This window comes from Talpa europaea (genome assembly GCF_964194135.1).
Source record: "Talpa europaea genome assembly, chromosome: 7".
Lineage (NCBI taxonomy): Eukaryota > Metazoa > Chordata > Mammalia > Eulipotyphla > Talpidae > Talpa > Talpa europaea.
The window spans coordinates 109,742,927-109,757,440 of record NC_140074.1 but is presented as its reverse complement, the minus strand read 5'-3'; the positions used below and the strand labels follow the sequence as shown (position 1 = coordinate 109,757,440).

The 14,514-nt window shown below is 35.3% G+C and overlaps 1 protein-coding gene across 1 annotated transcript in view; it reads right to left on the bottom strand.

Moving 5' to 3' along the window:
• Positions 1-14,514, bottom strand: part of HSF5 (heat shock transcription factor 5) — a gene marked incomplete at both ends in the record, with an annotated part of 44,677 nt that overhangs the window by 28,664 nt on the left and 1,499 nt on the right. Inside the window, 2 exons of the mRNA XM_084236463.1 lie at positions 1,804-1,901; positions 10,620-10,994. Coding sequence (XP_084092589.1) covers positions 1,804-1,901; positions 10,620-10,994 — 473 coding nt within the window. The remainder of the gene's footprint in view (positions 1-1,803; positions 1,902-10,619; positions 10,995-14,514) is intronic.

Sequence of the window (14,514 nt, the reverse complement as noted above, 5' to 3'; positions counted from 1 at the left end):
GACAGATGTGTCCGTCAAGTAAAGAGGAAGAGACTGGGCAATCATGCTTGATAATCTGCCATTAAAAATCTCCAACTTGGGGGGCCTCCCCTGGTGGCACAGCGGTTGAGCACTGGGCTGCGAAGCTGCCCGCAGCCTCTGCAGCGCCGGTTCGATCCCCGGCCAGCCAGCAAGGGTCCCACATGGCGCGCAGACCTCTCCTGCCGCGCCCGCTGCTCCCCTCAGCAGTGTATTTCATCAGTCTGCCTGTTGTATTCCCTGCTCTGGCTCTGGTGAATTCTCTCACCCTCCCATGCTTCTGACTGTACCCAGTGCTTGTAGAAATAAATAAATAAATCTTTAAAAAAAAAAAAAAAGGTCCACCTTGGGCCTCCCTGGTGGTGCAGCGCTGTGAGGCTGTCCGCAGCTTCTGCAGTGTGGGTTCAATTCCCGGCCAGCCAGGGAGATTCCCACATGGCGTGGCAGACCTCTTCTGTCACGCCCGCTGCTCCCTTCAGCAGTGTTTTCGGTCTTCTGCCTGTTCTGCTCCCCACTCTGTCTCTGGTGAATTCTCTTACCCTCCCTTGCCTCTGGCCTGTACCCCACTTCTTGTATAAATAAATAAATCTTTAAAAAAAAAAAGTCCAACTAAGTCCCCTTGATTTGATTCTACACTCTTCAAACAACAAAGTGAACATAGATTTCCCATATAGATTTTCTTTTTTTTTTTTTTTAACTTTTTTTTTTAATAGAGGCATGCTTTATTTATTTGTTTGCTGGTTTGTTTGTTTGTTTTGTTTATACATGCACTGGGTACAGTCAGAAGTGCGGGAGGGTGAGAGAATTCACCAGAGCCAGAGCGGGGAGCAGAGCAGGCAGAAGGACCGAAGTACACTGCTGAGGGGAGCAGCGGGCGGCAGGAGAGGTCTGCGCGCCATGTGGGACCCTCCTCCAGTGGCCGGGGAGCAGCCGGGGATCGAACCGGCGCCGCAGAGGCCGCGGGCAGCTTCGCAACCCAGTGCTCAACCGCTGCGCCACCGGGGAGGCCCCCCATGTAGATTTTCTTTAAAAAAAAAAAAAGGAATATTCTTTTGAGTACTGGAATGTACCAGTAAGACACTCTCAACAGAAGCTATTCCAGTTAGATGACATTGAAAAGTCACATAAATACAATCTTTAAACAATTATAGCACAAAAACACAAAGCATGACATTTAATCTTATCCTAGAAACATCAGTCTAAAGTATTTAAATCATAACAATTGTTTCCTAATAAAAAAGATGATAATTGAAATACTTGTTTCCAATAAGGGGTCTAAAGTTGAAAGAGACCACCACTTAAATTTCTCATTTTTAACATTTTTTCTATCTCCTTAAAGAAATTATTATCTGTACCACATTAGAAAATTCTTCCATTTGATCTTTTTGGTATTCATTTTACCATGTGAGAGCCTAGAATTGCACTGGTAAAACTAACCTTCAGCAATGATGGAAATGTTTTCTATCTGTGCTGTACAATTTGGCAGCCACTAGTCATATGAGACTACTAAGCACTTGCAAGGTGGCTAGTGTGACTGATGAATAAATTTTAAATTTTATTTAAGTTTAATTAAATTTAAATAGCCACTTGTGAGTAGTAGCTGCTATACTGGATGGCACAGGCTAGAAGAATCAACTCCTTTTCAGCATAGAGAAAACCTAGGCCATAGTCCACAGCACACCTCTGGCTACTAGATAAAATAAAACTACATTCTGAAACTCCACAAGGTCAATAATATTGGACATAAAGCACAGATTATATCCAGGCATGCTCTAAGAATCTTACCTGGAAGTAGTTGCAGTGAGCATATGAAGAGGCAGTGGGAGTGACACAACTACTTAGAGCATCCATATGGGTAGAAGGAGAGCAGCACTGTAGCACAGCTGGAATGAATTCAAACACAGAAATGCCATCAACCATAATAAACCTTTATAGCATTCAAGGCACTCCCTCTTCAACTTGGAAAGAAAAAATTCAGAAGTTTTCCTTTGTGGGTACAATAAAAGTACATATAATCCAACTAGATTGTATCATTTGTTGAAAACAACAATAAACTAATTTTAAAATTCATTAAAAAGGGTCAGGTTTACTTTCACAAAAATTAGTGCCTTTTTTTTTGTCTTTATAACCAAACATTTGTTATTATTCATCCTGTTGAAAATATCAGAATATATCTGGAATTCCAAAATAATGGTTATAATCATTTTAACAGTAATAACCATTTGAAGGCAGATGCATTTTTTAAAAAGATTTATTTATTTATGCATACAAGAACTGGGGTACAGGCCAGAGGTGTGGGGGGTGAGAAGACTCACCAGAGACAGAGTGGGGAACAGAATAGGCAGATCAACTGAAATACACTGCTGAGGGGAGCAGCAGGCAAATCAGGAGAGGTCTGCTGCGCCATGTGGGTAGCTCCCTGGCCGGGGATTGAACTCGTGCTGCAGTGGCTGTGGATAGGTAGGTTGTGTCTTAACCTCTTGTGCCACTAGGGAGGCCCAAAGACAGATGTATTTTTAAGGATAAAATATTCTCCAAATGTTACTAACATTAAACAAGGCATTCAGTGCCATTTACACAAGAAAATGTTTTAACCAATTATACAAACCAGACTGCCTGGTTTTGGAGGCCAAATCCAAAATTTTAAAAACTGGGTAAACCTGCGTGAGTAAGTTTAATCTCTTTGGGTCTCAGTCTCTGCATCCTATTAAAATAAGGGTAATAAATATTATCTACCTACTATGGCTGTTGTGAATGAGTTAACATGAATAAAGCACTGAGAGTAGTACTGGTATACAGCAAGCAAGTAATAAATGTTAACTACTGTTCTTTTCACTAAAGAAATACATTTTCCAAACTTTCTCTTTATAGTTAGGTCACCCTGAAAAGACTGAACCTTTTGTGCTGGAATAGACTTACAGATTCAGCCTTAATATTAAATTGAGTCTCCTCTTTTCCAAACTCTCCAGAAAAATGAGAATCAGTTATAACATTATACATTTGGAGTAAACAGAGGATGACATTTATTGAACATCTATTATGTTAGAGGCACAGTACTAGGTGCTTTACATATATTGTCTCATTTAATCCAAACAATAGCCATATGAGGGTATTAACATTACTTTACAAAATAAGGAAATGAAAGCTCTGAAATGTTAAATAATTTGCTGAAAGTCACAGTCAGAAATGACATGCCAGCAAGCAAATTCCAAAGCACATGCTCTTCAATATACCACAACGCTTTGCTTTCTAAACATTCCTTCTTTCTAAATGTAACATTTAAAGTTTACTAGAACTCCATTTGCTCAATATTTTTAAGGACAACTTTACCATAAAGTAGCAACTTTCTATTTTTAAGTCTAAATTTTTCATATTTTGAATGTGCTAATATAATAAAATTACCAAACAATCTCATTCCTTAACCTTTGAAAGTAAACTGGTAAGATTGTAAATTCATTGAATTTTTTCCTATTTCTTCATAATAGACCACTGATTTTAAAAATGTCACAAGTTCATAAAGGTATAGTAAAAATAAATATTTTTTCACTTTATCATGTGTAATTTTAGGTGTTAAATTTTGCAAATGAAAGGAAAAATTTGAAATAATGGACAGAAGTTTAGTTCATCTATAAATACAAGGGCTGATGCTTTCTGAATTACATAATTTTAACAATTCCAGGGTTTTAAAAAGTCAGAATGCTACATAAAATTCAAATTATTGTTACTTCCAGCATAGACTAGGCAAACAGGTTTTTACATTTTCTCCTTTGCAGAGTATTCAAATATACAATTAAGTTGTTTTGGATTTGAATCTGTTTTCTCAGGAATCTGGGAAATGAGTTGGTCTACAAAGTAAAATACCAAGGAAGGGTCTGCAAACTCCAAATTTTTCCTAGAGTTTTAACAGCTAAGGAAAACCTGGCCCCCTAGTGGCAAGAAAGATTCCACCAGGAGTTGCAGCTCTATCACCATAAGACAGTATTGCCTTACAAATAAATCAATTAAAGTTATTAGCTTAATTTTTCTAACATTGGCATGTATGACGCCATTGGTTACACATAATGAATAGCTGTTAAAGTATACTTTAAAATAATTTTTTTGGAGAAATAAACTAGAATAAACAACAGTGATAGCTGATTTGGTATTAAGGAAACAGAAAAATAGTGAATATCCTTTGAAGTGTCCAATAACAAATGGAAAGTAAAAAGATACCTGCATGAAGAAAAGAAGCTGAATAAAAATCCATAAAGATTCCTCAATGGCTATTTCCTTACCAATGCAGTCCTACTTCATAAAGTCAACAAAATAGAATAAAGCAAGGTAAGTGTATTGAATATGAAAACCTAGCTATAGAAATGCAACTGTGTGCATAGTACATGACAAATCAATCTAGTGGGTACTATGAAAGCACTAACATTTGTAAAACTGAGTTTGCCACTATGTCCTATGACATATTAATTTGCATAAAGATCTTCCAATGTCTTCCTAAAGGCAGTGCTCACTTATAGTATTAAATTGCACATAGGAGAAAAAACAGAAATAATGGATAGAATTACATTTCAAATGTAAATACAAGAATTAAAAGCATTTAAAAAAACAACTCTAGTTGTTTAGGAAATCCAGGATTCCTAAATATTATCTAAAGGCAAAAATTTTCACTCACACGATAGATTAGGAAAACAAGTTCACACACTTTATCTTATGGAGGTACTGCAAATACATGATTAAAATGTTTTGGATTTGAATCTACTCAAGAATAGTACAGTGTCGGGCTTCCCCGGTGGTGCAGCGGTTGAGCGCTGGGTAGCGAGGCTGCCCGCGGCCTCTGCCGCGCCGGTTCTAGGTTCTATCCCGGCTGCTCCCCGGCCATCGGAGGAGTGTCCCACATGGCGCGCAGACCTCTCCTGCCGCCCGCTGCTCCCCTCAGCAGTGTACTTCGGTCCTTCTGCCTGCTCTGCTCCCCGCTCTGGCTCTGGTGAATTCTCTCACCCTCCCGCGCTTCTGACTGTACCCAGTGCATGTATAAACAAACAAACAAACAAATAAAACATGCCTCTATAAAAAAAAAAGAATAGTACAGTGTCAACAGTGAGAAAATGCCCAATGTAGATGCTCACAAGGAAAAACAGCCTAACAGTAAGCTTAATTTCAATATAAATTACTATAGCAATTAGAACCATAGCATCTCATTTATGATGAGGATTAAAAAAAAAAGATCTTCTGGGCTGGGCGCATACCCAAAAGAAGTGAAAGAAGACACTCCAACAGATATTTGTGCACTCATATTTATAGCAGCATTTTCACAATAGTCTAAACGTAGAAGCAACTCAGTGTCTAGCACTAGAAGAATAGATATACAATATGGCACATACACACAATGGAAAATTATCCAGCAAAAAAGGAAAGAAATTTTGACACATGCTATAATGTCAATGAACTCTGAAGATACTACACTAAATGAAATAAGCCAATCACAAAAGGACAAATATTGTATGATTTCTCTTATATGCAGTCCCTACAGTTGTCAAATTCATGGAGACAGAAAGAACAGTGGGTACCAGGAAGTAGGGGGGTGTTTCAGTTGGGGAAGATGAAAAAGATCTGGAGAGGGATGGTAGGGATGGTAGTCTAACAACATGAATACATTTAATGCCATAGAACTGTATACTTAAAAATTATTTAAAGAGAGGGCCTCCCTGGTGGCACAGGGGTTAAAGACAGCACTATCAAGCTATCACCAAGCACTATAGCACATGTTCAATCCCCTGCCAGGGAGGTGACCCACATCACACAGAGACCTCTCCTGCCTGGCCCGCTGCTCTCCTCAGGAAGGTATTTCAGTAGATCTGCCTGTTCTGCTCCCCACTCTGTCTCTGGTGAATCCTCTCACCCTCCACGGCTCTGGCCTACACCCCAGTTCTTACATGCATAAATAAAAAAATCTTAAAAAAACATTAAAATAGTAGATTCTGTATTATATTGTCTATTTTAACTCCATAAAAAGAAAGATAGATATATCTGTGCTTTTGCTTAGTTTCTACTTTCAGTTAAAGAGAATGTCCTGGTGTATCTATGCCAAGTCTTATCCTGTAAGACAAAATCAGACTTTTTCAGAGAAGTTGACAATATAGGTTACTTGAACACAAGAGTAACAATATCAAAGGCTCTTATAACGCCAGGTTCTATAATGCTTACATACATTGTGTAGAATTAGAGGTTTGAAAAAGATTACATTTTTAGAATTTAAATGTATTTTAAAACAATAATAAGCAACTTTTTTGCCCAAGAGTCAATTCAGAAAAAAAAAAAAATAAAAATACAATATATAGCCTTGAAAAAAAACAAAAATATCCTACGTACTTTAGAGGAAAGTATATATTTTTACAATTACTTTAGCCTTTAAAGTGTTACTATCTGAAAGATAGTTTGAAAGATAAAGTATTTTATTCTTTATATGTAAACAGTGCTTCAAATTTTATAAAATCTACTTTACACAAAATCACTTAAACCCTAACTAAAATTATTGTCTCTTTAAAATTTTTATTACTGTCGTTTTATGGAAAGGGAAATTGAGGCTGAGTGACATGAAATAATCCACTGAGGGATCACATCAGATGATTAATTGCAAAGTTGAAACGCAAGTTATTTCATTCTGTTCAATAAATTTTTTACTAAGGACTCATTATAGCCAAGTTCGGTGCTAGGTAGAAAAGGATACAAAAATGCATTAGATGAAGCCCTGCTCCTGAGAGGTTCCTAAACTGGACCTCCAATTCTAGCCGTTGAAGTATATTCTCTCTGTAAGGGCAGGGTGAGTCAACAACCAAGGGCAGTTCACTACCAACAGAAGCATAGGAGGGTAGCCCCTCCACCAATGTGTTGTCTCCCTCCTTGGGCAGTAATTAACTCTGGGGAAGAGATATGCCAGAAAAGGGTCTCTCAAAAGAAAATAATATACCTCCATGGGGGAACCAAAAAAAGGATCAAGGGGGGAAATAATAACAATAAAAAACAAAACAAAACAAAATTAACAGGCAACTATAAATCAGACACATTCTGCAGGGGTGGGAAAGGGAGAGGGATCAAAACAATGGCTGGAAGAGCACAAGGGACTATGGGAAGGTGCACAGTTGGGAATTCTATAGGGAGTACACCTGAGAAAACAAAGCATTGGGTACAAAAATGAACAATAATGTAAAATATATATAAGCAGATTATATATAAAAAAGCAAGCAAGAAATAAGAAAAGCAAGCAAGCAAGAAAAAAATACCCCTTCTTATAAAACAGGCAGGCAAACATAAGGATCAAAAGTCGAAAGAATGGAGTCAAGTCAGACTGTCTAGGTTTCCCCAGTCCTGTTTCTGCCTAGTGTCGCTTGGTTTCCTAATCTATAAAATGAAGATAATTACATTATCTTATAAGGTTGCTGTGAAGATCAAATGAATTAATATTTGGAAAGTATTCAGAACAGTGTCTGGTCATAGTGACTGCTGTATATTTGTTAATTTAGAGATGAAGAGCAGCAACAAGTCGCTAATCACTTGTTTGCGCTTAAAAGTCAACTTAAAAAAAAAAGCTAAGCTGATTTTAAGTCAGTTCAGCATTATAACTTAGTCAAAGGAAAACAATATCTCAATATAGGTCTCTATAAAAAAAAGAATGCAAGAATATTCTTATCTATGTCCAAAATACAGAGAATGAGTAAAACAAAAGTCTAAAATGAAGTTTTTAATAAGAGAAGTAAATTAAATTATAGTAGCCTATTAGGGAAATAACATCAGAGGGAAAAACTGATTCAAGATTAAACAAGTCAACTAACACTGAATCTACACCATTTCATCTTTGAAAAAGTGCTGAGAGAAAAAAAGTGATAAGATGGAAAAAATATAAGCAAGCTAGGCAAAAAGAACAGATGCTTCTAGAGAGGAATGACAAATATAAGAAGTGATTCAGACGAGTCATTTTATGAGTCAGTCTAATAGCAATCTTTTTTCCTCAATGTCTGGCTTTACTAGATAGTTGTGAAGTATTGCAAAATTCAAAATCTACCAGTTATACGATATGAAGATCAGACCCGGGCTTATTTTCAATATAACTAATTTTTAAGTAAAGCTAGGTATTGTTTTTATTAAAATTTGATCCAAACCTCACATAGTTCACTTTAAACAGTAAGTATGACCATTATTGCAAAACTAGCCACTTTGGAAGTGATTATTATCCTGCCTCTAGGAATGACATTCTACTTAACTTTGGGTCTTTTGTTATGTTATGTTATAATAGGTCTTTCACTCTTTAACATTACAATGTTTTATTTATATAGTAATGTTTTATTTATATAGAATGCTCAAAGCAGTTTTGCCTACATTGTAACATAGAATTACCCTAAATCTTTGAAGTCATCATGAAATTATGAGATTCCTTATTCTCCTAATCTCAGAAATTTAGTTATTTCAGTCAGCCCTATTAAAGAAGACAAATCAAAAGTTCACGTAACATAAGACTGCTTTATACACACTGTATACTATTAAGCCATCAGGAGCACTTGTTCTTTATAATGTCTCTTTTCCAGTCTTTACCTTGAACTCGGAGATGATTTTCAATTTAGAAGTTGACTTCCAATCATAATTATTTAACAAACTGTATTTCTACAAAAATTAATAATATTAACTACTTATAGTGTTTTCTGATAAATTATACACAAGTGGTTCTCATAAAATTTAGAACTAGGAGATTCCAAGAGGCATTTAGACTTGGAATACATTTTCCCATAGAAACATTGTACAGACCAGTTTGGCTCATAAACCAGACTATATAATCCACTGTATATTAATGTAGGACAATTATCAACATGGAACCTAACCACCACAGCTAATATGTCTATAGGAGCATGCCTGCAAAATTCCAACCAGATTTCTAAATGTCTCAGCTGCAGTCCTTCCAAACTTCAACTCCCTGGAAAATTTTGATTTTTAGTAGTTTGAGGAGGGTGTGTAGGAGGATTAGGAAAGAGAAACATTTATAGGTAAAAGGGGGTGGAGGAAAGTAAGGAGTTGTCAAGTTGATGGGGATAGAATATAAAGTAAGTGTAAGGAAGACAGTCTCTCTCTATATACATACATATACTCTATGCACACATGAAATATAGCCAAAATTACAATTAGATAGCAATTCCTGATTTGTTTATAAAAATATTGAATTAAACTACCCATTAATAAAAATCTGCCCCTATTTGTTGCTATACATAGATATATAGCTTATAACATGAAATTAGTCATCTTCTATTTTTAAAGATCATATAGATATTTTTGTTTTTCAAAGAAACACTTGAAATCTGGAAAAATAGTTGGTCTCAACCTTTTTCTGTGTAAGAAGGTAAATAAACTTTTAAAAAGTTTCTTATAAGCAAAACAACTAAAAGTGCTAACCCATCCATACTCCATAATTTCTTCCTCCTCTTATCCCTCTCAACTCCACCTATCAAGAGCTGCAGTTTTAAAAATCCTAAGACCCATCTAATTTAAACTGTAGTTTTATTATTTTAATATTATTAAACTTAAATGCTTTGGGAAAATAAATCAATCCCTCTTACTGCTGTATTTAGGGAGAAGGCAATGAGCCAACAGTAAAAGAATATAGTTGGATGTTCAGTTAGAAAATAAGCAAGTACTACTACAAATAGAAGAATTAACCAGACTTACTTTTACAAGAAAACAAATCATTTAATTCCACTATCTAATTGACATTTCTTCTAATTATTTTCGCTATGGATTTTGTCCTGCCTGGGAGGAAAACCTCTAGAAAATACTTCCAGATCTATGTATCTGGTGTTTCTGCAAAACAGAAAATAACTTGAATGAACTAGTAAGGCTCTATTCTTACAAAAAGGTATCTTCTCTCCCCTAAGAGACACTTAAAACCCTGATCCCAAGAAGTTAAACATAAGTTCACTGTAATAAGGATTCCCAAGTCATGAGATCTACCCTCAGTACCCCGGGCTGAGTTCCAGGTCAGATGTTATTGTCATGTTGTCCTTTTCTCTGCTACTCCCAATTCTTAGATGACTGGGATTACACTGTAAGGTCCGCAAAGTCAAAATAACATTGCATTTTTACTAAAGGCATATAATTTAGTTTTAAGTGATGAAGAGAACACTCTTTACATTATATTAAGTTCTATAACTAAGATACTAAAATGACTACATTAGGTAATTTTACCTCTAAAATTAAAGAACATGAAAGATGTATATAATGAGAAAAAACACTCTGCACCAAGATCAGAGTTATATAGCTATATATATATATATATATATATATATATATATATATGGTGCACTAAGTCTCAATTTCATTGCTAAAACACATTTTGAGGATAAGAAAATTTCACTAAAAACATACACTTTTATGCACCAACAGAATTTTCACATCCTTAAGAACATAACGTTATCTGTATTGCTTAAAATATGTCATGATGAGAAATCTTTGACATTTCTTAGGAGTATATTCCTACTATTTTTGTTTAACCATGCAGAAATGCATTTAAAAATATAAATGGTCATTATAAAGTACCTTAAGAGAAGCCACTGAATTTGAATTTCTCCTACCTGTTGGATAGTAGGCTTGGGAGTACTGCGCTGAGGGTGTGTAGTTACTATATTTTTGGGAGGAGCTGACCATTGTTTGAGGACCTTGCTGAATGTGTACGGATGTGGCGCTGGGCTGCAGGGTATAGGTAACCTCAGTTGGAAACCTCTGCAGTACAGGAAATGGAACCCCTTTATCTGAAAAAGTGGGAGACGTTTCCACTTGTCCTGGGTGCATTCCAAGGGAGTTCTGCCATGTTCTAGGAGGAATCGGGGTCCGATCTAAACCTTTCAGAGGGAAAGTACTGTGGTTGTGGGATGAAGTTGATACGTAGGAGTAAGGAGACAAACTATCTCGCCGGAATGACCGGTGGAATTGTCCTACAGCCACTGGTCCTGCATAAAAGAGGAAGAGCAATTTACTAATTTTATATTATACCACTGGATGTAGTAAACCAAAAGTCACAAAATATACACTACTCTTCACCAGTGAATACGCTGAGTTCTCAGCCATTTTTAACACAACAAAAATTTATTTTGTAAAGACAAGTACAGAATCCAGACTATGAGATCACACATGTAATGCTGAAAAAAAATAATGAAACATTTATTTGGTTTTCAGTATCACTGTCAAAAAGACAAAGTGGCTGATCTTTAACATTTAATTATATGTTAAATCAAATATTCAATGTTAAAAGGCTTTAATAGATGATTCAGCCATCTTACCTTGTACCGCAAATGGTTGAACCAGATTTTTCCAGTCTGTAAGCTACTTTCTAGAAGTATTATATTTTCATTCAGTCTTTCAAAATATTTAGGAACCTTAGTAATAGGCATGAAAATAAGCACTTAACCATACACATAAAAGGAATGTGTGTAACAAATAAAAATTATAGCATAAACCAAAAAGAAATGTACTGTTCTCTGCTCCCTCCCAACTGATTTTCCTTTAATAATAATATTTGCCAAAAAGTCAGGCCTGAAAATTCTGACTTAGTTCTCTTTTAAGTCCTTAAACCAACCAATCTTTTTCTATGGCCTTTTTCATCAGAGTATCTCTACTAGTGTCACCTTCCAGATAACAATGACTCTCAAACATTGATCCCCATCTGAATTATCTGAAGAATTTGTTAAAAATATACCCAGCCTCAAAAATTCTGACATTTGCTTCCTCTTATCTAGCAAGGTAGAAAGGAATTAAAACGTGGAATAAAGAAGACAAAGGGCAATACTATGTAATGAGGAAAGTGAAAATATAAATGTACAAAGCTGATCTTATTTTATTTACTATGGTTCTTGAACTTAAAGGTAGCCTAATTTATTCCGAGAGCTTTATGTATTAAATTATGTGGTTCACAAGTTTCTTTACATTTATTAAATATAAAGACAGGCAGAAAATCTAATGTATGTGCTACTCATCTGTTAAAGTACACAGTGATAGCACTCAAATACCTGCTTTTTCAAATATTTAAACTGTAAACCCACTCAATGTGTTATACATCTGTTATTCTACTTATATCATTTTATTTCCTCTAAAGCATAAAGTATTAATGCCTACAATAAGCACATACATATACATACATAAGTTCTGGAGTCCTAGAAATCAAGAGCTGAGTCATCTGAGAAAAAAAATTCTCAGTTCAGAAGACTGAAGGTATTCAAATGACATACCTCTTAAAAACTTTTCCTTTAAAGCACAAAAAGCAGTTTTTATGTTATCTGACTAGCAATTCCATATGTATTCATACTTTAAACTCCCCCTAAGACAAAAGACCTACAGAAACATTTTTTTGCTCTTCACAATGGATGTTTCTGAGCACCCAAGACTATCCACCACTTGATTTTTCTTTGCTGCTTCACATACTAAAACTACAGATTGCTAGTGTCCAATTGCTGGGTAGTCCTTCTTTTACCCTCTTTAGAGTTAAGCTGTTGATGAACTTTCATATGTAATTAAGCAGTTAAAGAATTTTTGAATGATTTCTTATATTTTGGTTTAGATCTGAAAATATCAATTCTATTTCCATCATGGCAAATTTTGAGTGACAGTCAAATATTTATATATTTTAGGTGCTGCTAATATAAGAATACTGTTAGGATCAGAAGGACATTCCTTTCAATCTGTTTTTCTCTTTAATAAAGAACTAAATTATGTTCAGCTTTGATTTATTCTTCTGTTAAGAATTTATCTCATAGGGTTTAATGAGGTATATAGCGTCACAGAACATCACCTATATTTCTTCAGAAAGTCTTTAAGATATAGGTGGCAAAGTTTAAATCCAGAATTCTTGAAATGTAAGGCAAGATGACTTCTGTTCTTAAAAGATTTTATTCCTTCTGTATGAGTGAATCTGAGTTAATCAATCCTCAGGAAAGAACTTGCCCCTTGCCCCAAATTTGTCTCTTGAGAGGGTAGATGTCTTCAGGCAAAGGCAGATTACCTACTGCTCAGGCTTGTTACTTAGTTTACAGCTTTTTAACAAATACCACAAAATACAATAAATAGGCACTAAAAACAAAATAACAAAAATGGACCAAATAAAGGGAAAAAAACTATCAAGTACTTTCTTGAAAGGTAAACAGATCAGCTTCCCGATGGATCTAAATAAGAGAATTAGGTCCTAAAACAGAAGATTCTACTGTAAAAAGAGTCAGAAGTATTCAAACCATAAGCTAAGGTAGAACACAGAAAGCAAAATGGAAACTAAAAAGTAGCAGTGCAGTCAGGAGTGTAATCAAGGCAAGACTCAAGCTAAATAAAAATTGGAAAAATAGAAGAGTCAAGGACCTTGAACATGGAATTAAAGCAAAATAAGGTTGAACAGTATTCTTGAACTTCAGATTACATTCCATGCAAACAAGTAACACAATTTCCTAGTGAACCAAGCCACTAGTCTGGACAAACACACCTGACATAGCTTTTGCACATACCAATAGGTAGAACGATGAAAAAAAAAAAAAGAAAGAAAAGGAAATATATGAAAGTGGCAATAGTGTAGGTATGTGTGAATTAATGTATTATTTATATTGAAAAATATGAATTAAATTTGCGTGTTCTTCAACAAATAATTTTTCAAATGACCACTAAGTGAAGAAAAATAGACCCTAGACAGCCTCTGCATTTCTTCCATTAAAATGGGCTCCATCCTTTGACTACAATTGGACTTGCGACCCATAAGGTTAAAAAAAAAAAAGGGGGGGAAGGAAAAAAAAACGAGCAAGTTAGCTTTTATGTATGTATATGTTTGGGTTTCTTTGTTTGAAGTGGTTATTATCCTCTTTCTCTCAAGAACACATTTTCCAGTCTTTTCTCCTTATGCCCACCAGATACACAACCTGAAAAACAAACACCCAAATCAGAGATTCTGCCCAGTGTATGCCATGCTATGGTCTCTATTCCTTTCCCCTTCAAAACCAATGGCCATCACATGGGGTGGCTTGATAGTCCATTAGAATTCCTTTAGAACATTCCTATGCCACTGCTATTTTTCCAACTTGTTACTAGAACTCTAACCTAATCCTTTATCTTCTAAACTCCTTAACTTCTAAATTCCAAATGACCAAAGTGCCATCTCATTCACAAACCTGGCGTAGGTTAAACTGAACCATGTTTCCTTTGTAGCATATTTAAAAAGCTTTCCACAGCTGAAAAATAACGCAGGCATCTTTGTGTTAAAACCATTTTAACATGCTGAAAATGGTTCTATTATTCTCCCAGTTGAAGGTAAAAAATATGAATTTTCATTTTTGTTTACTGCTTTCTTGGTATGTATACTGCTTCATGTCATGGACTATTAAAACAGAGAAAAGAAATATGCCATCCTTATCTTCTTGAAAAGAAAAACAGAAAATAGGTTTATAAATTTCCTACCAGTCTTAAACTTTTAGCAAATACACGTTTTAGGCATACAAAATT